Below are 26407 nucleotides of genomic sequence, written 5' to 3'. Positions count from 1 at the left end.
AGACCCCAGTGAGGAGAACCTGCAGAAACTTTGCTAGTGAGACATTTTTATATTTTTGTCTATAAAATACTAAAACTTGTGTTCATAACAAATATTGCTGAATAATGTTAAATGTTTGCACATTCTTACATAATAGATTGTTAATTATATTTATATTGATCGTTGTGAAAGAAAAACTGTCATTTGTCGATGCTTGATGTTTTCTCTGTAAAATAATAATAAAGCCGATAAGACTGAGCTGAATGTCCCGGGACATGTGGAATATCTTACTAGTTTGGTAGAGATTTGAAACAATGTTATTTTTGTTTAAAGACATACAATTTCCAAAATTTAAAGTAAAATTTTGTTAAAAATGATGTCGACTGAGCTATGTTTCGAAAAAATGCTGAAAATCCTTTTAATTGTCACCATGGAGACGATGGAACTTAAGAGAGAACGCGCATGCGTTAACTAATAGGGCCCGTTACCGTATCAGGATAAACCACAGGCTGTATAAAATATGGACATAGTATCCGTGACGTCACCCATCTGTTTCTGAAGCGCTGTTTTAAAGCCAACTGTCGGTGGCAGCCATATTGCTTCTGTTGAGCGATTGTGACGTAAAGAGGCGGGCTTTGAGCCTCCTAGCAAACAGCTACAGTGTTCCGCCTGTCAATCAAGTCAGCTGTGCCTCTCATTGGAAGACTCGTATTCTCAATATCTCGAAATTGCCGAGTTAGAAAAAGATTCACCCCCCCTCGTACAGTGCGTGCCGATCGAGAAATTAGCTATCCAGACTACACTCGTCTTTTGTACCAGGCTGTAAACATGTTTATTTCTGCTGTAAAGATCGTCTTTTGTTTAATTTGTGTGTATGTGGTTTCATGTACTTCTGGAGCCAGCCTCAAGCAGCCTCGATATCATACAGATGTGAGGGTTTGCGCAGCTTGTCCATACCGTAGGAGAGTGGAAATCACAGAATCAACAATCACTTTGTTTACATGTCAGAAGCTGATACTCACCTTTTTGACCCACATTCAACATCAGGGGCAGCTCCGGGGGTTCAAAATTCAAAGTCAAAGTCTTCTTTATTGTCAAAAACTGCAGTATGCACCAGACATACAGAGGATTTAATATTACCTTTCTCTCTCAGACCCCAGCAACGACAACAACAGATAAACATAGGGAAAAGCTAGAAAAAGATAAGCTAAAATTATTATTGAACTATTATTAAGAAATTATTAAGCTAATAAAAATAATAAAATACAGTTTGTGCGTTTCAGTCCTGAGGATGGCCGACCTCAGCATTGATTTGGGGGGGTGTCAGTGACCGGGTGAAGTCTGTGAAGGGGGCACTATTGGAAGAGATAAGATAAGATAAAGCTTTATTGTCTGCCCCAGATGGTGGCAGAAATTCTTCTTTGACAAGGCTCAAACAGGCACATATACTTCACAATAAAGACAAAAACAGAAACAAAACATATAGTTGAAACACATACTAAAGACAAGCATCCATATTCATAAATAGTAACAGGCTGCGGTGCTTATTTTAAACTGTTCAGGGTGGTTATGGCACCCTGAACAGTAGTTTTAAGAGGGGGCAAAACAGGGAGAGAGTTCAGCATCCTGACTGCCTAGTGGATAAAACTTTTTCATGGTTCTGGACTGCGTAATCTCCTTCCTGATGGCAACAAGTGAGAAGAAGAAAAAACAAGTCAGTGACACAGCCAAACATTTTTATTTTTAGTCTATTTTTCTGGTTATTCATATTTACAAGGGTTGTTTTTTTTTTTTACTACTGACCATTGTTTCTCAATTTTTTATTTTCCCTTTCTCCATCACCTGCAGTGCTGCCGTCCACTGAGAAAGAAAATGATAGAATATGTCATGAATGAGGACAGTGAGTGCAGGACATTCATGGTTTCCCTCGATGACTTTTTCATACTTATTGTCATACTGTTGCAAGTTCTTGTTTTCATTTTTTAAAATAATTGTGCCCTTGGCTGATCAGGTGACAGAATTCACTTCACATTGTATTTTGTATGACTCCGTATGAGATGAAAACATTTCAATATTGTTTAGTAAATTTGAATCAAGCTCTTTGAAGATGTTATCCAGAGCACCGTGAGGTTGTAAAAGTCTATATATCTAATCATTTTTCCAATTTAATGAACTGAACAATTAATCCAGCAATCAAAAGCATTTCATTGACGCATTGATTCATTACATAATGATGAGTTGCAGCTCTGACGTTGTGTTTACAGTCTGTCCTCCTGCTCAGAGGGCATTAGATGTTGGATTTCAAAGAACAATGACTGATTTTTTTCACCAGTAGTCTTTATCGTGTGATGATATCTTCCCTGCTCTTCTTGTAAATCGTCTGGCGGCGGTGATAAATGTTTTTGTGGGTTTTTGGTGACTGTTTTCCATGGAAGTGGAAACAGACAGAAATCTGTGAGCAGAATGCAGGAAGGCTTTCTCTTCTGTACGCTGCGGAAAGCGTGGCCGACCTCTTCCTCTCTTTTTCCCCTCCTCTCGTGATGTCATCACATTGTTTGTGATAGTGACGAGTCTGATTAACCAGCCCCATCCTGCATCTGAACAACACTTCCTGTTCAAACACACACAGACACAACCTGTGTGCTGAACGCTCACCAGAGAGCTCACACTGTAAGACAGAGGGGTGGCCAGTCTTCACTTTAAAGCCTTTTATTGTTTATTTACAAAAGACATGTGCTCTTCTGTACAGGAAAAACTTCATTCACTTCACTTTTTCTCAGGGTAAATGTTTGACACATTCAAAAACACGTTGTAACTCATATATTTGGTACAAGCTTATCTAAAATCAGCTTCCTGAGAGTTTCTCAGACAAACACAGCCAGGCACCAAACGTTGTTCATCACTTATTCACAGGTGAGGATAGTGTCTCCCAACAGCAACTGATTTGAACGTATTCAAAAGAGGAGTAGAAGCTAGAAAATCCTCCCCACCCTTACATGTTCACTGCAAATATGAAGCTGCTGTTAGACCTTTAGCATTAAGTTTGCTGAGCTTACAACCAACCTAGCTTACTCTAAAGGCAAAGAAATCTGCATTTACAATGTTAGTGATCAGATCTTGCGCAGATTCGGCACATGGCTTGTTGTTCTTTCAAACTGTGCTAGGTGCCAGGCTTTACACCGGACCTTAGCAACATAGCTCAAATGCTAATATTCGGTCTGAGGTTCACAGCTAATGGGGAAATACAATCAATCTATAGGGATGAGTCTGTGTGGATTTAGAAAACTCTGATTACAAATTCCCAGTGTCTTTTTCGTTTTACTCTTTCATTAATTTAAAGACTAAAAGATTAAACACTCGTTACAGTAACACAGTAAACCCATGCAGCACAAGACTTCAGTTTTCTCTGTGCATGGTTTGTTTTCTTTGTTACTGTTCCTGGCTCTGAGTTGTGTCCAGGCCACCAGCAGACTCTGCAGAATTTAACTCTTTGGGCCATACAAATATTCATGTTTAAAAAATCCTAATGAAAGAACAAATTGTTGCTCTGGTCCCGTAGGTTTTGTGTGGATTTAACGTGTTGAGCTGTGAGTATTTTAGAGGTGCTATCAGGCAGATTGTGTCACCTTTGGAATAAGCCTTTCAACCTTAGTCCCCAGTCTTTGGCTTAAGCTAGGCTATCATGCTTCATGTTTGCTGTGTATAAACTTGTGAGAGTGTTAAGGATCTTCTAATCTAAGTTCAAGAAAGACAGCGAATAAGGTTAGTTACCAAACTGTTTAACTATCCCTCTTAAGGCACAAAAATTCACCACATTTTTTACAGTACAATCACCTGAGCTGTCAGTTTGCATAGTCAGTATGAAATATAATCCTAGTACACACAAAATATCCTAAATACAAAAATAAAATAAACATAACACTACAACTTTGGTTTCAAGAACACACACTGCAAAACTCTAAATGTCCTCCAGGTTTCGTACAACAATGTCCAAGTTTGTCCTGTTTCTCGTCTTAGTTTCTGGTTCTTCAGATTGAAATTGGTCTCAAAGTTTTTACAGTCTCTTGACCCTCCTGAGGTCACTCCTGCAGGCTGCTGCTGTGGTGGTGCTGGATGGCTCTCTGGTAGTCCTCAGAGGGGTTTATGTGCTCTGTGACTCCTGGGTGCTCAAAGCTGCGGTAGAAGTGTCCACCCATCTGCTGGGCGTAGTACAGGAGCTGCCGGCCGACCAGTGGCTCCACCTGAAACACGAGGAGGGTCGGACGGGTGAGTGGAAGCCTTTTAAACTGTCAACATTCATCTGTCAGATGTTAAAGCCTTTTAAAAGCTCAAATCAGTCTCAGATTATCAAAACTGTTATTCTTAAGTATAAAAGGGTCTATGTTTGGTTTAAACAATACAGTTAGAAAAGTAAAAAGAGGATTTAAAAGTATAAACATGACACTTGAAAGGCTGTTAGTTTGTAGAAACAATGTGTTCATGTAATTTCATTATGGTCGGATATCTTTAAATCTTCACTTAAACGTTCAAAATCTAGCTTTCACCAGCTGCTACTCGTGGTCTCTTTCTGCATTGAGTTTCTTCATTTGTCGTGGAGACAGTATGACATTAGAAAATGTTGGTCACACGATCGATGGTCAAAGGTTCTGAGAAAAACTGCTGGTAGGTGGACTTTGGTGTTTTTTGTCAAAGACTGTTTGCAAAGCTAAGAATTGGAAGATGTTTTAATTCCCATTTCAATCCTGTCAGTGCTGTGTTGACTGGGTATATGCTGATTTTGCCTACATGTACCAGGATGCAGTGCATGCAGCCTGAATTAAATTGCACAGTTCTCAGCTGGAGAGTAGTACCATGCAAAAGAACAAAAATCAGATGTGTGGCTTGCAACACTGAACATGTCTGAGAGGTTTAGGACTCATAGCCATGACTTAATGACCTATTCTCACAATCAACAGCAGTTCAATTTGAATCCCTTGCATGTTTATCGTTGTTTCATTACATAAAAATAACTCCATGGCTTTACGGGGAGTCCTAGCTGTTCTGTAGTCAGTCATGAAAAGGAGAAATGGAAGATATGTGGGTGGCTCATTTGAAAAATATTTGTAGATCTTGAAATGTTGATTAAAACTCAGACAGTACAAGAGTGGAGGAAACTTTTTCTTCAGGAGAAGTAGTTCCTAGGATCTTTGGGTGAAAACAAACCCTATTAGACCCTATGCGATTTACTACTAACCAAGAAAGCCTCTTGGTTTGTTTTGGCTGCGTCTTTATGTGTCCCGGTTATAGATCTACTGTATTGAAAATGTTGCTAAAGAATCCCATTATCCTTGGGCCTTGTAGTCATATCACTTGGCTCATGTACAAAGGCTTTTGTCCTGGAAGCGGGCAGCCCAGGTCTCAAACTGAAGCCCTTTACCCCATTTCATTCTTCATTCTTTCACAGTTTCCTGCTCTATCTTCTGTCTTACCCTCTCTGAATAAAGGTGTAAAAGCCTAAAAATAGAAACTTAAAAAAAAGAAAAACTCCCATCATCCAAAGCTGAGTTTGCATATTTGGTTCTTTCAAAATGAAAGTTAGGGGGATATAAGCTGTAGCCAGCATGTCTCTGACACTCGTTCAGAAACTGAACTTAAACATTATGACTCTGAAAAAGTTCACAGACTTTAAAATCTTACTTTTCACTTTTTGAACCTCACTTCAAACTTTCATCCTTTCCAAATCTTAAGATGATTCTGAAGATATGACCTCTGACCTTCTCAGTGGGTACTATGTTTCAATGAAGTGCAAAAAAAAAAGTGTGTATTTTACTAATGAGAGGATGAAATAGGACAGGATGATCACCTGGACTGTGAGGGTGCGTCTTTGTCTCTGCGGGTCCAGACACTCGTTTCCAAAGCTCAGCATGACTTGGAAACGAGGGGGCGGCCGACCATGGAGCCCATAGCTCTGGATCTCTGATCGTCAGGAAGGAGACAAGATGGAACAGTTAATAACGTAAACTGGTAGATTCAAATGATTTCAGAAGAATTTCAGTTGAAGAAGTGTGACCTTTGGGGAGGTTGAATGGAAAGTCCTGCTCAAACCACGTATGCAAATACAATTAGCTGTCAGACTTTTACACAGCTGGCTCTGTCTTAGCATGTGGGCGAGGATGAGGTGGCTGTGAAGAAGTCATGTGACTGTTGCCTCATCGTGAAATACTACTTGAAAGAGTTTGTCTACCACAGTTTTTATCTTCTGTACACTTCTGAGGGGCTTCGTTTTCTCAAGTTTTGGTCTTAGATGACATTTATCTCAAAGGGGCTTACAGTAAATGAGCAGTAGATTTCCTCAGAGAGTTCAGACTCACACACACAAGCTGTAAGTTCAGATATGCTGCCTTACTGTTAGCTATAGACTCCAGTTTATGCCTCTTTAGTAATAAAAAAACTTTGAAAAACTTTGAACCATCTGGACAAAAAAATATGAAGATGGCTGCTCTAAAAATAAACTTCATACATCAAACGCCAGCGTCAGAATTTTTCATCGTCTAACAAGATATATTTATCAAAAACTAAATTTGAGACTGCTTTTCCTGCAAAGCTTGGCTTTTGTTCTTAAACAATATTCACCACCTCTTCTTTTTAATAATAAAGGGCTTTGTAAACAGTAACATGTTGTTAAAGTAACAAAGGATCATACTGGAATAGCACCAATACTCAGGTATCATGTTTTCAGAAAACACATTTATTTGAGTCTTTCTTCATGCTTTAACTTCTGAAAGGTGAATTTGTTGAGTTGACGATTCACTCGTACTTTTGGTTCTATAACTCACTACATTTTGAAGACTAACAAATCATGCACAATGACACAAAACAAAACCTTGGAGGAAAGTTAGGAAATTAAACTTAGTTGCATCTGTTTGGTGTTGTCTCACCTGTCAGGTAGTCCTGTGTGTGTAGGAGTCTACAGGTCACTTCTCTCTCCAGCTTATTGGGTTTGTCTCCGTACTGGGACAGTCCTCCCTGCCAGTACACTCTGCTCTGACACAGCCTGCGAGCGTAGAGTCCGTCTGAGCCCATCCACAGTAACACCCCCTTCTCCAGACTAGACGGGGGACTCGGGGGACAATCGTCTGCTCTCCTCTGGGCTGACAAAGTGTCCACGGGCAGGGGGACCACCTCACTACCGCCAGACTGCAGGAAGGGTTTCTCGGGGGAACATGGAGCAACGTGGCACCCCTCTGGACTAGAGACAGTCACCTCCCTCACCAGAGTGTCGCGAAGGAATACGGAGACATGCAGGCGAAGGTCTGGAGGAGGAGAAGAGGACAAGGAAGCAGGTCAGTGACATGTTTTTGTCACATTTTGATGCAAAAACTACAATCAGGGCTGAAAAGTGTTTGATTTATGTGCAATATCATCCATTTCTATTTACTCAGTTTTATTTATACAGCCCAAATCAACAAAAGCTACAACAAAGAGCAGATCTAAATTGGACTGAATACCTTTAATAACAAAACCACACTTTTTTGACCAATGTCACAAGCTCCTAGCAACAGTGTAAAGGAAAAATGGCTCCAAAACTGGCAGAAACTTTGAGCAGAACCAGATTCATTGATGGACAGCCATTAACCATGACCAGTAACACATCTTAAAGGTGACATATCACACTTTTTTCATCAATATATATTGGTCTAAGAGGTCCCCAAAACATGTCTTTAAAGTTTATACTCAAAAAAACACTTTGAAATCAGATTTTGGTCTGCCTGAAAAACCCTCTTCTTCAGTCCTCCTCAGAACACTCTGTTTTCTCTCTGACCACGCCCCCTCAGGAAGTGGATGTGCCTCGGCTCTCCGGCACGTTGATCTAATGTTTACATGTTGGCTGAATATACACGGCTGCTCACAGATCACGCTACTTCAACCCTCTGAATCTGATCCAGAATCTGATCCTGACGGAGAGGCGCCTGTAGCAGGACCTTTCTGAACGATTTGTCACAGATTTAGTGTTTCTTGTTGTTTTATTTATCAGTATGTTGACGTGTGTCTTGGTACACAGCTACGAACATGTAGCTATGTGGCTATGCTAACTAGCGCTAACACTTATCCATGATAAATAAAAATCATCCACTAGATCTTCAAATCTGCAGACGTGGGGAGTAAAACCGACCTCTACCAGAAAGGCAGCAGGACCTTTCTGAAGGATTGGTCACAGATTCTGTGTTTCTTGTTGTTTTATTTGTCAGTATGTCGACGTGTGTCTTGGTACACAGCTACAGCTACAGCTACAGCTATGAACATGTAGCTATGTGGCTATGCTAATTAGCGCTAGCACTTATCCATGACAAATAAAAATCATCCACTAGATCTTCAAATCTGCAGACGTGGGGAGTAAACCGACCTTTGCCAGAAAGGCAGCGGGACCTTTTCTGAAGGATTGGTCACAGATTTAGTGTTTCTTGTTGTTTTATTTGTCAGTATGTCGACGTGTGTCTTGGTACACAGCTACAGCTACGACATGTAGCTATGTAGCTATGCTAACTAGCGCTAGCACTTATCCATGATAAATAAAAATCCTCCACTAGATCTTCAAATCTGCAGACGTGGGGAGTAAAACTGACCTTTGTGTTTATTAAGACAGCCTACAACTAGCATGCCTCCCTCCTAAGCTCCTTGTTAGCACACATTTGTGCAGGTAATGAAAAACGGAGGGGGGATTCAGTATTATTTTATACAGTCTATGGGCTGAACAAGCTCCGAGCTCTGACTCCGTGACAGACCGGATATTGTTGTTACGTAACAAAAACACGGAAGTCTGAAATGGCTCGTTTCAGACACATTTACAGAAAGGTGAAGAAATCAAAACAGGGGCAGAATGGATTTTTTTCATTCTCGGGGGGTTTGTAGACATGCCAGGGACACATATTTCAGGTAGAGAACCATTAAAAAGTCCATTTTGCATGATATGTCACCTTTAAGACTAGTGTTTGAATCTAAATGTATTTACCAACATGCAAGCACTTGGTAACAATAGCAAAAACAATCTTCCTTTAACAGTCAGAAACCTTGAGCAGGGGCAGACATATTGGAATACAATGACTGTTTGATCCGTAAAAATCTATGGACCAATGTTTTGATTATTGCTCATTCATCGAGGTAAGAAGCCAAATGTTTGTCAGTTTAAGGGTCTTGAGGGTGCTAGATCCGACATGATTGAGGGCCCACGTGAAGACGTCATTGACAAATATTTTGGACCCAAGCAGCTGTGCTGATATAACCTGTTTACTTCTAGCTCAGTTACTGCTCAAGCACAAGTTCATATTAAGTTATTCGAGCCTCAATTTGACAAGTAAGTTCTGTTCATTTCTGACGTTCCTTTGATGCAAGGACGACTATTCAGAACTAACAATCTGTCTCAGCATGAGACCTGGATGAGCCATTCAAATGTTGAAATAGACGCTGATCTGACTCATGAAAAAGTACTTGAACAGCAGATTTGACTCTCAAACAATGAACATCAGTTTAGAAACGTACTAAACAGGTCTGTTAGAGAAGTCTTATATCTCTAAGCTAAGACTGTTCACTTGACTCGATATAGGCCTGCGCTCCTCGATTGCCCTGTTTGTTGCTTAAGCTACTCTCATTTGAAAATGTAGTTTAAACTGTAAATGGAACTGGAGGTTATAGAGTTGGTATTTGTAAGTTATGGCCATTTCATTCCTTGTTCAGAGCTTTCAGGATTGGAGGACCTGTGTTTCAAGGTTTTGCATTAAAGTACATCCATCAGTCCAGTCTTTAATTGCTAAAAAGTACTTCTCAAATATCTCTTCCCTTCATATGTACTTGAAAGTAGACCAGCCATGTATTAAGTATCCCTGGAGCCATTCCTCCAAGTTCTTTTAAAGCTGCTGTAATTCATTTCTTAAACAACTAAATCTGGGGACAGTTAAACTACGCTTACAGCAGGTGGGGCACAGACTGCGCAAATAAACAGCCTGTTTAGCTGGTGTGAACGGTGGTAAAGTTTCAAACAGCGATCGTAAGAAACAAATTATTTGCTATTGTTTTTTATACTTTAATTACAGCGCCCTCATGAGGTCAGAATGTGTACTTTTTCAGCTTGGGAGACATTAACCCCATTAACCGTCCTGAATGATCACAGCAGTGTCATCCAATTAACTCCACGGCTTTGAATCTATTGGTGCTTTGAAAGTGTTTAAAAAGCCCTGTTTGCTTTTTCTGATATAATATTTTCATTATGAAAAATATTTGCTATATTTTTCGTTCTACAGTTTGAGGGCTAACTTTCACTCTGCAGCCATATTGGGTCTTACTTTAAGGTGTTTCTTGGAAAAACATTAACCTTTCTCTTCTTGATTTCAGGATGTGCTGTTAAAAAAATCGAAAGTGAAGTGAAAGTATTAACCTGAGAACGCCTCTGCAGATCTGATGCTGGAGTCCAGAGTGAAAGGTGACGGCTGGCTGTCTGCAGGATTGTACGAGTAGATGGAGGCTCTGAGCTGGTATCCTGCACACATAGACTAAAGCTCAACACAAGAACACAAACACACCTACAAACTAAGGAGGCTAACAGTTGTGCATGGATGTTGAATACCCTACCATTGTCCATAGACGTGCTCTGCCAGGGCAGGCTGCGGGGGGGACAGGGACACTGGGTGTAGGGCAGCTCAGGGAGGGAGGGCAGCTCCTGACAGTAATCCCTCCAGCTACACTCTGTTGTGGGGATGTACTGAGGTATCTGCAGACACAGACACACACAATTCAGTTCACCATGATACATTTATGCTGCAGAGTTAATAGAATTATACATTTTAAAAACATAATGATGTGATTCAACTTGGCTCCAGTGAAGAACATGAAACTGACGTGCTGCTCAGAGTTTGTAGTGATTTCTAAATTGTACAGCTTTTGCCTTTCTTTCTTGTATATATATATATATATATATATATATATATATATATATATATATATATATATATATACACACATACAATAGTAGAACAATAAATATACTCCATACATCATATGCATGTACAACAAGGTCCACAGACGTGTGATCATTTTCCTGCAAGAGTTTCCAAGTCTTTAAGGAAACATCTAGAGGAATCTGAGGATGAATCTTAATAATTGAGGCACTAGTAGCCCAATCCTTAGGGACTGACTTGTCTTATTAACCATACAGTCGCCAGCTTATGTCCTGCTCTGGACCAAGATTTGGAAATTGGGTTGGTGGCTGGAGAGGTGCACAGCTCCTCTGACATCTCTCTATTAGTGTATGTCCACCAGATCCTGTGTGTGTGTGAGTGTGTGTGTGCGCGTGCGCGTGCGTGTGTGTGTGTGTGTGTGTGTGTGTGTAACATGTTCAACACCTGAGGGAAAACACTGAATTTCCCATCAGGTATTAATACAGTTTATCTTCATAACCTGTGTGTCACCATGGTGACGTATGCGGTATGTGTATGTGAGATCTTTCATGCATGCAAAGCTTATGCATGCTTTCTCATCCAATGTCTCTGTTTCACATTCAGCCTCTCTCTCTCTCTCTCTCTCTCTCTCTCTCACACACACACACACACATACACCATACACACACACACATACACCATACACACACACACACACACACACACACACTCAAGCCCCCCCTTTCATTTTCCTGTGTATGGAAATCACCTGAGGCTGCGGGGTGGGATAGGAGGGGTGCACCTGGTAGCTCATTGGGCTCAGAGGACTGTCCTCCTGCCGTGGTCCTGAATGCAACACACACAAAAAAAAAACAAATCAGACACGCACACTCAACTCTGCACAGAGAAGTCCACATCTGTTGACATCATGCAGTGTGACCTTCAATGGTGGTTTTTCACTGCAGGAGTGAGGAGTCAGTGACCTTTTAGCAATCATTGGAGGCATTTACACAGAGTTTCCAACTTATTCAGGTGAAACCATAGAAAAAAAAGTTCACCCACAAACTTCAAGAGTTAAATCTGTATGATTCACTTCTTAATGCATTCATATTTTAACCTAAACATCCGTTTAAAAAAGCATTATGGTGTGATAAGGGAGTATCTGGGGTTGGACCTACTTTTCTTGGCGCCCTCAGGGATGATACGGTACACTTTGTAAGGGTCTGAGATGTCCAGCTGGCTCCTCTCCACCAGCTCCTCGAAGTCGTTGCTCTTGTTGAGGGCGCAGCGGAGGCGGGTCTTCCAGGTTGGCGGGTCCGGCTTGTCGATGCCCTCCCTGAACTTGCCTTTAAACAGCGCCCAGGCCTGTAGGCAAAACACGGGGACGATGTAACCCATGTGCTTCGTGACTAAAATAATCTGCACAGTCCAGAATGTGAATTTTATATAGTTTGAAGAAGTTTCCACTTCCCAGCATCGCAGGCATGCTCTCAACATAGAAAATGACTATGTCAACAGGTAGTGATCGATAAACTGAGAGATAGGTCAATTATTTGCAACAAATTGTGTAAGCTAAACGTGAATACTTTTTTTTTTTTTTGTCTTTTATAACAGGATTTTAATTTTGCAGTGCTCCTAGTTCTGTTTGGACACAAAAACGTAAGAAAAAAAATCCCCATGAACGTTAACCAACAAAAAAGTGACCAGTATCGATAATATAATTTGGTTGGCAAGTGAAAACATGTTACAGCCCGATTTAAGTTGCAGATTTCTTGCAAGTAATACATTTTGGACGTGCAAAATACACCTCATGCATGACAAACTTTGGCCAATGTTTGTATAGAGAAAACTAATCCTAATCTTAAAGAGACTAGAATTTAATAATAAAAAATATAGAGTCTCATTCTCTCTTTGTTTCAGATAGAATACTGTCTGTACATCTGTCAGTCCCATATTTGACGCTCCTGAATGAACACTGGAGGCTGTTTTACCTTGAAAAGCGCGGCATCCTCATCCCGGTTGTAGTCCTGTTTCCCGGCGTGTTTCCATGGGATCCTGAAGATGCTCTTCTCGTCGTTCTCCCACACCAGACCGGGGTATTTACCGCAGTCCACCTGGTCGATCAGCCACTGACGAAGCTTTCCGTTCCCGCTGCTCCCGGAGCCCACGTAATCCAGATCTGCGTTCATCTCTGCGCCTGCAACACGTCCAGTTAAGTCCTGTCAAAGTTTCACTGAGCTGATGATGTGTATGTTGTGAAAGTTTTTTGCCGAAGCTATCCACGTTTAGAAAACTCTCTAAACCCACTGATCACCCACGCAGACTTGCTTGTACGCCGTGAAAGCGCGTGGAGCAGCTCTTACCTGTGAAACTGGAGCCACTTTTGAAATCAATCACTCAGAAAGCCCTCATCTTTACGGCGGGAGCGCTTAAATCCACCAGCGCGCAGCGGGGGGGGCGGGGTCAGAGAGCAGTGGATGCTGAGGAGGAAGACGCACCTGCTCTCTCTCTGTCTCTCTCTCTCTCTCTCCTCTCTCTGTCTCTCTCTCTCTCTCCTCTCTCTGTCTCTCTCTCTCTCTCTCTCTCTCTCTCTCTCTCTCACACTCTCTCTCCTGTGAAGCTTATCAGCGCGCACAGCGGTAGATCTCCAGTAAGACACCGGGGGAAACCCTGTCGGCGTCAGTCACACACAAGTGCCACACACCCGCACACGTGGAAAGATCATGAGACGAAGACGAAAACAATTCTTTGAAATGATAACGTTTTACGAAAAGAATCTTCAGAGTAGTCCTGTTGTGATGCGCGTCGTTTCTCCCTGTTATTGGAAGATTATATGGAACCGAAGTGATCAATAACTCCGAACTTTACCATATCAGATTATTATAAACAGCCAATTAACGAGAAACTACAATACAGCATAGAATGGGCCTGTGCTGTTTACTGAGTACAGTATCTACAGTCTGTCGATTTCCAACAACATGAGGAGCTTTAAAATGTAAAATCATAAAATTGAATCCTGACAGTTATCAGTGTTTGAGAAGCGTCCAGTTACAGAAGTTGAATGAAAAAGTGCATTACAGTCATGGTAAAGAAAAAAAGGGATAAATGATCTTTTTCTAACATGGCAAGCTACGATCAGCTTGGATAAATCAGTATGTTTGAATTTGAATTATACCTGTAAAATATTTGTTTTACAGATGTAATAGATTAAAAGGTGTATTTTGTTCTCTTTGATGTGTAGAAGAAGTGGTGAGTAGAACAAAAGAGAAATATTAAAGTTAAGTCAAAAATGTTAAACCTGTTCTTCAGGTTCTTAACATGGTTCCCATTGAGAACTCTAACTTTTACAAGCAGGGTCCATAAATACTCTGGATCCTTTATTCACTCTGAAACATGTAAAAAGAAGTGCTGTGATTAAAAGCTTAATAAAATATAATTACAACAGCAGAATTTACTCATTCTGCAGAAGCGGCTCATTTGTGAATACTTTATAAAGATTGATAAATAACATCTTAACATACTTTCTGGGGCATTATGGAAATATTGTAGTGTTTCAGCATGTCAAGAAAAACAACAATCATTTAAAATAATGTGCTGTTGTGGTTAAATCTGTGATAATGCATCCTATTTTATGAACATTTGAATATCTGTATTTGTAAAACTTAAGCTGTGAAGTACACCTTTATTTTTAGACACACTGAATGGAATAGAAAGTAGCCTACATGAACTCTTGAACACGTTGGTAGAAGTTTCAGTATAAGCACTAAGTATATTCAGGGACAAAGCTGGGGGGTGGCCACCCAAAAATCCTAAACTATGATTGGCTACTTGCTTTATCAGAGGTGTTGCTTATGTTAAAATCAACTATTTGGGGCTGTATTGCAATGCATTTCAGTCTGGCTCATATTCTTTTGTTAATACTTTAAATTAAGCTCATATGGTTATGTTACTTTTATAATTAAAAAGACAAACAGGAAATTATCAGTTTTTGGTTACATCTACATTAGAAGTCATATTGGTGTTATCAGTTGATATAGAAAGGGTTAATACATGCTTTTCATTCATTCATGTGTACTTACAAATGAATACAAAAAAAATCTTTCACAATAAAATGTCAAAAGGAGAAATATTAAATGTTTTTATTCAAGAGGGTTCAAATTATTTCTAAACTAATCAGTAACATAAATGTGAGCTCAAAAGAGACGATGAGTTGTTTGAGATTAATCTAAAAAATAAGATATGAAGTGGCTCAAATTCCACTGAACCAACTACAACATGATAACTCTGAATGAATGCATCCGAACATTTGATTGTAAGGGAGTATAGTGTTCATTCTGGCATTGTTACTTTAACTTGATTTAATACCCCTCTTGTTTTGTTTGAATATTTTTTTTAAAATACCCTGACTTCAAACATACAGTAAGTCTCCCCAGTCATTTTTGGTGTCCAAGCATGTGAGGAATAACTGCTCTATAAAGTTTATTAAATTGAAGATTTTCATCAATTTTTAATCAAAATGAATTTTAAAAAATGCTAATTCAGGAGTTTATTATACTAAATTTTCTGTACAGAAAGGCACATCGTTAATGAATTGTTACATCCACAAGATAAACGCATGTTTTCAAAGTTTTTCCTTTTTATAATCTTGTTTTGATCATTCAAACTATAATTCAAACACAGCTTCAAACAAATTAACACAAACGGCTGCTGGTTCTGTTTGACTGGAAAATATAGTAAGCTGTCTACAGAGAGTCATACTCATAGTCCAAGTAGAAGACACAGCATAACAGAACTAAGTGGGGGAGTGTACTCTGCTAAATGTGAGTTCACATTGTGGACCGTATGTTCATATTTCCTTGTTGTCAGGCTTGACTGCCCTTGCATGTTGTTTTGACAGTTAGAAGCAAAGACAAGACATGATGAGGGGGACTGTGGCAATGAAATAAAAAACCCCCTCACTCACATGACTGTTCTGCAGGATATGAGAGGAAGTAAATCATATCAATACAAAAAAAAATATCTGCAGGATCAGTGATAGGGGCAGAAATCTGCAGAGATTAGTGGGTTTTGTAGTCCAAGCAGAAGCCAACTCTCCTCAGGTGTTAAGAGTTCATAAAAAAAACACTGACAGATTTGTCTTTTTTTCCTCAGGTGCTTCTTGTGCTCAGATCATGAGTGATGTTGGTTGTCGTTGTGCTGCTGTTTTCAGATTTCTGAGTTAAAAGGTTTTCCACCTCCTCCTCATCATTGAGTGAGTTCTTCCCGTATCGCTCCTTCCACCAGGTCCGATACTAAGGAGGGCAAACAAAGGGAGGGTCAAATTAATGATAGCCATTTCTGTGTGCAGTGCATGTAGCCACCTATTTAACCCCATTTGAAGCAATGACTTTGACATTTTTACCATCTCTGTTTGTTTTATTTGGAACAAGGAGTGATCATCTGTGGAATCAAGCTGCTATTCCTCTATCCACAGTTAAAAACAAGAAGCCACGCCTTCAAGTATACCCTATCTTATAGTCAAATTTATTATAAATGGGACCATAACGTACAAAATATACACTATGCTGTAGTGAAGAAGACTTGTGACAAGTAACTGAAACCATGAACCTGTCAGAAAATTATTTACTGAGGTATTAAATCAAGTTACAAGTAAGCTTTTCCCATCTGGTTTCATACAGTTTGAATTCTTTTGCAACCAGTGCAGTTTCCACCTGCTGGCCAAAAGAAAGAATGCAGCTTTCATGCACCCCAACATAAGCCCTCTTACCGCAAAGTTTGCTCTACAGCTCTACAGTTAAGCTCCGCTGTTGTTAAAACCATAGCTTCAAAATGTGAACAAGCAGTGTGAGCTCCCCATTCACACTCCCAGACACACATCATCTTGCAGGCTAATCCAAACAGATGCTCTCTTTACTCTGTTACCTCCATTCAGCCTCAGAACAACTTTACCCCACCACTACACCTCCGTACCTCTCACAGGCAGCCAGTCGTAACAAAGACATCACAGTTACATCCCCTATAGGCTGTTCAAAGCAGGAGCAGGTACGGGAGGTGACCAGTGTTGGCTGTGCCCCCCCTTGAAACAAGATCTTAGTCTGTCATTAGCTATTTGGTTTATCAGAGGTGGGACTTCTGTTAAAATCTACTTTTAAGAGCTGTATGTGAGCTCAGTTTACGAGTGCTGGAATGAAATGAGCATTTGGAAAAAACATGTACTCCTGCAGGCTAGCCACCCTGTTAGGGTTTCAACAAAACAAGAGAAATATCTGTTTCCAGACACTGAGAGTCAACAAGGTTGTTACAGAGCCCAATCATTTTTAAAGCTCCTGTGAGGAACTTTCTGTTTGTGTTGACTGTGGACAAAGTGGTTCCTCTCTGTGCTAATCATGTCCTGTACATGTGTAAGTAATGTTTTCTGACACAAAAATCTGCTCCTGCTGCTGTTTTAACACTCAGACATGACACTCTGTGAATATTTGCTGTTGAAAATATTAAGAAAGTTGTTTTTTCAGCATGCTGTCAAAGGTCTGCTCTATAACTCCTACCCCCTCACAGTGGTTACAGACATTAGAAATTACAATATAGAATTTGTGAATCTTGTTAATGATGGTTTTGTTTACTTTTGAACATCTTGTAGAGGCATCACTGTTTATATTAGTCTGTATAATAGCCAGTTAAAAACTCCTTACAGGAGCTTTAACTTCTTATCAGATGCTGTCTTCATGCACTTAATTCCACATGCACATTTGATTGTATTGTTTCTCTCAGGCACAGATACATGATTTGAATCCCCTACAGGAATGACAGGCCTACTATTAATATTGAAAACTTAAACGCAAAGAAGAAACTTCAGAGATGCATTGAATGACTATTTCACTCATTGTGACCTCTCATTAATCCTAAGTGTCACTCACATCTGTCAGCTCTGTGTTTTCAAACTCCTCCAGCTGACGGAGGAAGCCCAGGTTTGGTCCCGCACATGGCCGAGCTGCCCTCACCGCCGCCAGAGAATCAACCCAGCCTCGCCCCGTCAGCGTCATGATGTAAGCCACCACCAGAGTCACACTGCGGGACACTCCTGCAACACTGAGAGCACACAGATTCACAGCAGAGTTTCTAACACCAATTATGACATATTCAGGGTCTCTGCTTTGTTGTAGAAAGAAGTGAAACCTCATATTTAAAGATCTGTGGTTTTTCTTTTTTGATATCAGGAAGGATGAAAGGTGATGTGATTTATTATGTTTGTCTGTTTGGTGCATTGATGTGGTTGAAAATGAGAACTGAGTTAATTGAATTTGAGGATTTCTAGTCACTAATCACAGTGAGGCAAATACATCACCCTGAGTGAATATTCAGTCTTCTTTCTCACAACATCCTCATCTGCAAATGACACCAGTCTCCTGCCCTTTACTATGATGCCAGTGTTTATTTCTAATGTCACCTAATTTTAAAGTAAATCATTGAATAGACTGTGCAGTAAATGAGATGGAGCAGGTAGAACAACAGGGCGTATAAATTAGAACATGCATATAAAAAGTGTGTACAGAAATGGGATCAAAATGCCTTTTCACTCAAGTTATTCTTTTTGGATTCCTTTATATAACAACTTTAATTTCTATGTATGATAATATAATAATAAAGCTTTTTTTTTTTTTAGATATATGCAACAAACCAAGCAGCAATTATTTTCTCACCAGTGGACGAGGCAGCCCTCTCCTTTCAGTCGAGACTCGTGGATAAACATGATGCTGTCTCTGAAGAACTGAATCCTGGAAAAATAGATCAATTAAAAAAAAACTGAATAAAAATGGTTTTGAACACCATGATTTGCAAAAAAAAACGTAAAACACCAGGTTTATTAGTGAAATTTCAAGAAATTATTTCATGTTTTGTTGGGTTATGTACTGTTTAATGGTCAATATTCCATGACAGTTTTATCTCCCGAGCCTCTCCTTCAACCAGGAGACACTGTTAAATCTGATTAATTGATTGGTTTGTTTGTTGGTTGGTCGGTTGTTTGGTTGGTCTGTTGATGGGTTGATTGGTTGATTGGTTGATTGGTTGATTGGTTGATTGGTTGGACTTCATTGTCAGAAAAAGACTGAAATTGGTCTTGCATCACAGAAAGTTCATTTTTATTATAAAGATACAGATAGGACATTCTGAGAGTGAATATTTTTTAAATGTAAAATAGATAAGATTTGTTGATAGTTGACAGAAAAGTTACTTTTATACTGAAGTAAACAGAGAGTTGTTGACTTTTTTCAATTCTAAATGTACAGAAAATACAAACATCAAATCAAATACTAAAAAAAAAACACAATAGACCTCTGATATAAAAAATGTACATATACAGTATATAAATATTTAGTATAAACTTCATGTATGTACTCACAGGTTTTGCTTGGAGTGGTCAGCAGCAGATATACACAGGTACGTCATGTCCTAAAGTGAAAAAAGGGAGTAATTTAGACTTCAACAACACAATCAGGTAACCCTGTTTATGTAACAAGATTGTAACGAGAGTTTCGATCCTGTCAGGTCATCTGTTTGAACACCAGCTCCAGCCCTCTTCCTCTTTCTGGCTGGATGGTTACTGCCCCTGAAACCTTGCCCCTCTGACCTTGCTGCTGTGGTAGGTCATGACTTAAAGATGTTTGCCTGTGTGTTACTGTTTGTGTACATTCGTGTGCTTCTGTACAGTGCACCTGGCAGCTGATGGTATAAACAGTGGACAGAAACTGACTTGTCCCGTTATGACTGCACTGCTGTAAAAACCCCTGAACCCTCTGGGACCAAACGAGCTCTGGAAGGACTCCTCCTATAAGTTGGCTTGCACGCACACAAAACTACCGACATATAGTCTTGAACACATACAAATAATCACTATCATGCTGAAGGAGAATGATGCATTGACATCAGTAAAATTGTTATTATGCAAACAAATCCTGTAAAACTCAAAATTTCTTTGCACAGACAAACACATGTAGAAATGAATTGTCTTTACCTGCAAAAGAAGCGGTTTGAGGCTCCTATTATTAAAGTAAACTGACTCAGCAAATTTACTTTTTGCAGTATGGTAATTAGAAACCACATAGTGTACAGTAAACAGCCCATCGGACCTTAGAGATTTGGTGGTTGCAAATTTGACCTTCCTCTCTCAGGAACCATCAAGCTTCCAAGAAATCAATCAGTCAGCAGTTTGACTGTTAGGTATGCAAATAAAACTGTCCCATCTGGCCATTTGGGCCGACAGACCTGAGTCATCCTTACACCACAGAACTCAGAAAGCTGCGTCATCCAAATTCATGTGAGAACAATCCTACGATTAGGATAAGAGATGTGTATAGGGCAGTGAAATCAGGCTGGAGGCTTAGTTTGGAGCCAAAAGCCTTTCACAAGTTTGCTGGTTGACCAGTTTGAGTAGTGATACTCTAATACGAGTTGCTGTTTCTCTTCTACATTCAATGAAACATGCTAGCAATGGATGAGAAAGTGTACAGAAATCTCTGAGCACTTCTCATGCTCGCTTTCAACAAGAAAAGATGAAAGTTGTGAAAGCGGACACATAAGATCAAGATTTCAAAAAACAGCTGAATACAGTTAGAGGAAACAATTTCACTGAAGTTATTCAGTAACAATCTAATTCAATTTTAAAGGATTGTTGCTAACTTTTAGAAACACTAAAGTTTCAGCTAAATGAAGCATAGATTTTGCGTTGTACAGTGTGGTCTTACATCTGTCACCAAATGGAAATCAGTGGAGGTAAATTACTACTTTCAAGCTATCTGGTTCTCACTCTCTCACACGCACACACAAGAAAAACATATTTTCACACTAAAATCGGCTTGTCTAAATTCAGCCATGAAACAGCAGAAACTTTTAAGTGTAGTTCCACTTTCAAGACTTTATAGAACACAAGCTGCAGAGCTAAAAGTATATATATATGTTTCCCAGTGTCATGACTTGCATCACAGCTGCGGCACAGATTAAAATAATCAAAGTCACAAGAGGATCAGGTGAATTTCAGGTCTCGACTGATGCAAGACTGGAGGACTTACCATGACCATCTGACTTTCACACTATTTGAAGAGCTCTGTTTCATAAACATCCCATAAAAATGACCTTTGTGTAAAAGAAATCACTTCAGAACTTCTCTTCAGTTTACCTCATCTTTGTAAACACAACCAAAGATGCCTCATTATAAATTGCTGAAGAAGATATCCTGAAAGAGTGCAAGTTTACAGTGAAAGTAACAGGTAAAAAATAATCATTAGAAAATAACAATTCTGATATTCTAACCATTTCTAATGTCAGTTTTCGGATATGAAATGCTCTGCCTTCTCTAATGCATTAAGCAATCTTGCAGTTTGGTAGTCAAGACAATAAGCAATCAATCAGTGCATGAGGAATGTAATTCACCGATGAAGCACTGATTGAAGTATATGTAAGAACCTCCAATGAAGATATTGTAGTCAGCAAAAAGAGCATTTGGTGCACACATTGTGCACTTTCAGTATGAGTAGGGAGGAGAAATTGGCAGTGGTAGGTTGAGGAGAGGTTGTTCACTTCATGGCCGGACAGTCAGTGTAAGAGGTCCCACGTGTCGATACAAGACACACAGGAGAGAGCTCACCTCCAGGATGGGTGCGGCTGTGTCATGGATGGACAGAATGTGGGTGATGTTGTGCTTTGCCAGCAGCTCCCTGTCTCGTGCATCTGCGTACCGCAAAGAAAATGAACAAATCTTAGAAATTCCCTCCATCCAATCACAAATGTCCCCATGTAAAGTCAAATCTAAATAAAGCATTTTCTGCCCTACAACAACACCCCTCCTCTAAGGTCTCCAAAGCAAATGTGGACTTAAAGCCTCAAAGCTTTTACTCCTGTTTTGAACTGAAAGAAAAACCGGAAAACCAATGTTTCTAAAACAGTCCAACAGCTTGCCCAAAAGCAAGAAACTGTAATTGTTCTAATCAAATTTTAGTCTGTAAAAGGAAGCCAAACGTTTTCTACCCTGGACAGATGTGTCTTGTGCACTTTTTTTCTCATGATTTGCAAGTCTGCAGGATGCTGATGCCCCCTGTAAGACCAAGATGAGTCTTCAGGCTACTGAACCCTTAAGTCAGCATTCTAAATCCTTAACATGCAAAAAAAAAAAAAACTGCTGACAATTAAAAATAATAAATAAATACCCTGAATAAGTACACATCATAAATCATAAAGGTTGTTTCAGAAGGAACTCAATCTGATTCTGTAACTATAAATTTAACCCGGTGACTTGAAGGTCAAGAAATCTGAAGAGGCTCAGACTGTTGGTCATGAAACAAGTATTTTTATTGGGTGTCAAGGTGCTGATGTGACATTAGAGCTGGTAGCAGGTTGTCCTTCTCCTGAGCACAAACAAGAGGCACTGCTCTGTTGTTGTATGTTGTGACAAAACTGAGTCCAGAGACAGGCTTTAGAGAAAATCTTAACTTTGTAAAAGTGTAATGTGGAAAAAATGACCACTTTCTGTGAAAACAGTAAATAAAATTACAATTAAAAAACATACAACCATAACTGCACACAATGCCAGCTAGTGAGAGAGCTCTTAACAAAATTTACTTTAATAACTTGTCTCTGGGTTGTATAAAAAATATCAGTTAAAATAAATCTTGGTTTTAAATCAGATTTATTTGAATATCATAATGATTTGTTTGACAAATATATCCGATTAGCAGAATTAAAAAACCTTTCATTGCTATTTCTGTTCAAGCAACTGTATCTCTGTAAAAAGAGTAGCATAGCATGTGTCTCATCTTTGTTGCTAATGAGCTTTGTGTGCGAATGATACAATTGAATCAATTAGAAATTAGTATAAGTGTAATTTCTACAAACATCTTCAAGAGCAAAGTTATTCAAATTTATGGAAAGCTGAGACTTTTTTTGAATGATGCATTAACCCTTATTCTCCCTGTGGACTTACATCTTTCTTGGTATTAAGACAGCTCTGTAAGATATTCCTAAAAATGTATCTCATCTTTCTATAGGCTTAAGTTCTTTTGTAGTTTCATTTTTTTCATATGCCTCCTCATACATTAGCTTTTGCATAACAATTTTAGATTTTTCAAAAACATTAGCGCATACAGGATGGAAAGATCGAAAGGCCTTGTCAAAATGAAAGGTGTTAGATTTCCTGACGGTGGTTCACGAAACATGCCATGTTGACATAAATTAATCCATATTTTTTCAGCTATTTCCTGTGCTTACGTAATTTCGTGCACGCACATTGATTTCAAAGCAGCAAGCACTTGCATTTGCAGCAGAACAATGTGGAATATAGGTGTTCATGCTGGGGACACCCCCACATTTCGGGGCATCCCCTCCCACACCAACCCACACGTACTCCCAGCAACTTTCCTCCAGCTGCTGAAACTGACACACGAACCTTTATAATCTCACAAGACATCAAAAAATACAGAGTGGTTTTTTTTAAATCAGAAAACAGTACTTCAATCGTTTTTCTCTGTGCAGTGACCTCTCTACTCTATAGAAACTGAGCTCAGTGTAGCATCTCACCACATGCACACTCTGTATGAGGAACTGAAACATTATCTGCATTATCCTGAAAATTGAATAACTCTTTAATGAAATTACAAGTGACATGAGATCTTACCTTTGAGATTTCCAAGATACAGATCAGGCAGGACCTTAAAAGAGTAAACATGACTGAGTCAGGATGCAGATATCAGCATGACATGGATGTAAGGGTGATAAAGGTTTGTTTACCACATCTTTGAGGGGAGACATTTAATACTTTACCTTGTTTATTCCGTTACCCATGTTTGACAAAAAATCACAGCATATTTTGACACAAGTTGGATGTCAGAGCCCACTTAGTGTATTATCCAGTGCCCCAGAGGTGTTACGCTTCAGTCGAGCCCTCTCCTCAGAGAAACAAGCAAACACTAGCTGTAACTGCGACACATCGTTTTCAAACAGCTCGTCAAATCTTTTTTCATGTGACCCTCAGGATATCATAAAGCCATCGGCGCGTTCACAACACATGCTCCGTGTGCTGCTTGATTGAGAATAGACTGCTTGGGATGACGTAATGTGACCTTAACAGTGGAACACCCTCCTTGGGTATTTATATTTAGACCCTGAGTGGGTCATGGGACTGTGGATAGGCACATACCAACCAGACAAAGATGGTTGAGGGGGCAGAGGGCAGAGGAGAACACATCCAGCAGTGGGCCACGCCATGCTATCACTGTTTGTGGGGATTATACCTTACAAGGAGCACTTCTGAATGAGGCTGACACTACAGACCAGCGACAATAAATTTGATTATATAACATAGTCTGGAGGTATAGGTGTCTGAGGAGTTGAGGCATAAACCTTTAAGGCCCTAGGATTTGTTATTTATTTATCTATTTATTCAAATCAGAACCTTAGTATGTTAATAGAAGAGAGTGTGTCCCTTTTTTACATTGATCTTGTTGCTTTTCCTGCATGGGAAGAGGTTTAAAAAGGTGATGTCTAACATTTTTTCAATAAAGATTTTTTCAATAGGAGATACAATCCTACAAGCACGTCTTTGAGTGTTCGTGGTGCTTAAAGAAAAGTCAAACAATCACTATATTCAGTATGATGTATCCTCTGGGAGCCATGAATGTTATACCCAAATTTCAGAGCAATCAGAACATCATCAGTGTTAAACTCTGCAACATAAATTTCAGCATGCTGCTACAGTTAAGAGAAATATAGAATATAGTATTTATTCTCTGGGAACCAGAACCTGCTGGAGCAGTCAAAGGAAATGACAGAGATCATTGAAGTAAGTAGGATTTATTCCTGGGAACCATGAACATGTAAATCAAATACCACGGTAATCCAAAAAAGTAAAGGTGTAGATATCAAATTTCAGAATTAGAAAATCAACCCATTTATGGAACTCAAAGAAAAGTCAGAAAATCACACATTCCAACAGATGTATCCTCTTGGAACCATAAATGACTGACCCAAATGTTATGACAATCAACAGAATTCATATTCAAGATACTTTTTCTCATAACTATAATTTCAATTTGCTACTGACCATTAAAGGAAAAGTTATTCCATCACTGAAGTCAGAAATATCTATCCTCTGGGAACGGAGAAAGTCTTTACAACATTTCAAGAGAATGAACCTTTTAGTTGTCACACAGTCTCACTTTAAAATAAATATAAATAATCATGAGGCGATCACCAAAACAAGTAGGAGTTATCATCTGGGGACCATGAGAATCTGAACCAGATTTAAATGCTATCAAAAGTATATTCAAGTCTGTCTGGACTGAAGAAGTGGATCAGCTGCTTGAAATATCAACACTGGCAACCGAGTTGTTCAGTCTAACCATTTGATAAATTAGAGGAAAGAAGCAAATCTCACATTAATGTTTTTTTTAGAGCTCACTTCAGCAGAGGCTTGATTTAATGAACATTTCTCACAACGTGCTCTTCTCTAAGAAATAAAAATCAGCCCGTTTATTTTAAATGATGTGTTGTCTCGGTGGACATCCACTCTAATCCCCTTTAGTCACTGCATTTCCAGTAAATTCTGCTTCATCTCTAACAAATCGCTGTGAGGCGCCTGAGATATTTTTAGCTCAGCTTTGTTTTCTTGTTTTGTGTTCCTCTGTGTGGTTTAGAGTGTGGCACAGCTCAGACGCTCTGACAGGCAGAAGAGAGTGGAGGCGTTTACAAAAAAGCTGCGTGTCTCTGAGAACTAGGTCTGAACAGCACATCACAAACACTGAGTGAAACCCATTCATAAATAGACACATCACACATTAAAAAACAAGAACCTTTGGGGTTTGCAGGTTCAGAAAAACACCTCTGTCAGAGCTTTACAGTGTAGGTGTATAATAGAGTGTGTGGGAGGATTAGGTCGGGCTGTGTGTTGATATTAAAAGATGTGACATGTCGATCGGTGATTTTCCCTTTATCAATTTGTGTCACCTGAAAATATCAGGCAATTTTTTTATGTTGCAGTTTGCTGAACAGGCACTTTGGTGGGTGTTTGGTCTGTTACAACAAAACATTAAGACTCCTCATTTTCATGGTTGATCAACTTACTTTTTGATCGATTTATTAAGTTGTTTGTCTTTTAAATGACTGAAAAATAAAGACAATGCTCACTGCAATAAGCGGATGTCTTTTGTTTCTTGTTTTGTTTGACTAAAAGTCAGAAACCCCCAAATTTACTGTCAATAACGATGATTTGAAATGAAAAATAGCAACTGATCCTAAAATCCAGAAGCTGGGGCCAAAGAACTTGTCAATTTCCATTTACTACCTTAGCCCAGAATGTCACAACTTTTTTTAATTGGTACAGCATTTTGTTTCGGTCTGCTCTATATGCTACCCCTCCTCAATCCCAAATAAGTGTATGTGGATTCCTGTCATTCATTTTTTAAAATTGGTCTTTCCTGGCCTAGTTGGAAACCTAAACAAATCATAGTGTGAGCCCACCTTTCCCTACTCCCAAGAAA

At 39.4% G+C, this 26407-nt stretch overlaps 2 protein-coding genes across 3 annotated transcripts; both read right to left on the bottom strand.

The window, feature by feature from the left end:
* Positions 1–2672: 2672 nt before the first annotated feature.
* Positions 2673–13349, bottom strand: LOC117825478 (interferon regulatory factor 4-like). Of its 2 annotated transcripts, XM_034701347.1 has the most exons (9): positions 13250–13349; positions 12878–13083; positions 12065–12251; positions 11656–11732; positions 10582–10720; positions 10388–10489; positions 6897–7271; positions 5822–5934; positions 2673–4220 (listed from the first exon to the last, which is right to left on the bottom strand). In XM_034701347.1, the coding sequence occupies exons 2-9, from the start codon at positions 13073–13075 to the stop codon at positions 4059–4061; spliced, it is 1353 nt and encodes a 450-aa protein (XP_034557238.1). In that variant the 5' UTR covers positions 13076–13083; positions 13250–13349; the 3' UTR covers positions 2673–4058. The 2 variants fall into 2 exon arrangements, with proteins under 2 accessions (XP_034557238.1, XP_034557245.1); XM_034701354.1 differs by having other exon boundaries at positions 12878–13280.
* A 2073-nt stretch (positions 13350–15422) lies between these two features.
* On the bottom strand, positions 15423–23807 carry LOC117807667 (dual specificity protein phosphatase 22-B-like). The gene is made up of 7 exons (XM_034677021.1): positions 23694–23807; positions 23548–23581; positions 21526–21608; positions 19285–19334; positions 18584–18658; positions 17801–17972; positions 15423–16177 (listed from the first exon to the last, which is right to left on the bottom strand). Exons 1-7 carry the CDS (start codon positions 23712–23714, stop codon positions 16034–16036), a joined length of 579 nt encoding a protein of 192 aa, XP_034532912.1. The 5' UTR covers positions 23715–23807; the 3' UTR covers positions 15423–16033.
* Positions 23808–26407: the final 2600 nt, after the last annotated feature.

The sequence above is a fragment of the Notolabrus celidotus genome, chromosome 2 (assembly GCF_009762535.1).
Source record: "Notolabrus celidotus isolate fNotCel1 chromosome 2, fNotCel1.pri, whole genome shotgun sequence".
NCBI classification, from domain to species: Eukaryota; Metazoa; Chordata; class Actinopteri; order Labriformes; family Labridae; genus Notolabrus; species Notolabrus celidotus.
This window is presented reverse-complemented; position numbering and strand designations above follow the sequence as displayed.

What these genes read in the sequence shown, in the direction of transcription:
- LOC117825478 (XM_034701347.1), bottom strand. Translation starts at nt 13,075, where the DNA reads ATGAACGCAGATCTGGATTACGTGGGCTCCGGGAGCAGCGGGAACGGA. An exon ending in CCCTGAGGGCGCCAAGAAAA is followed by an intron (nt 11,733 to 12,064) that starts GTAGGTCCAACC and finishes TGTTGCATTCAG; the next exon opens with GACCACGGCAGGAGGACAGT. An exon ending in GACGCACCCTCACAGTCCAG is followed by an intron (nt 4,221 to 5,821) that starts GTGATCATCCTG and finishes CTCGTGTTTCAG; the next exon opens with GTGGAGCCACTGGTCGGCCG.
- LOC117807667 (XM_034677021.1), bottom strand. Translation starts at nt 23,714, where the DNA reads ATGGGTAACGGAATAAACAAG. An exon ending in TGGGTAACGGAATAAACAAG is followed by an intron (nt 23,582 to 23,693) that starts GTAAAGTATTAA and finishes TACTCTTTTAAG; the next exon opens with GTCCTGCCTGATCTGTATCT. An exon ending in CAGCCGCACCCATCCTGGAG is followed by an intron (nt 19,335 to 21,525) that starts GTGAGCTCTCTC and finishes TTTTCACTTTAG; the next exon opens with GACATGACGTACCTGTGTAT.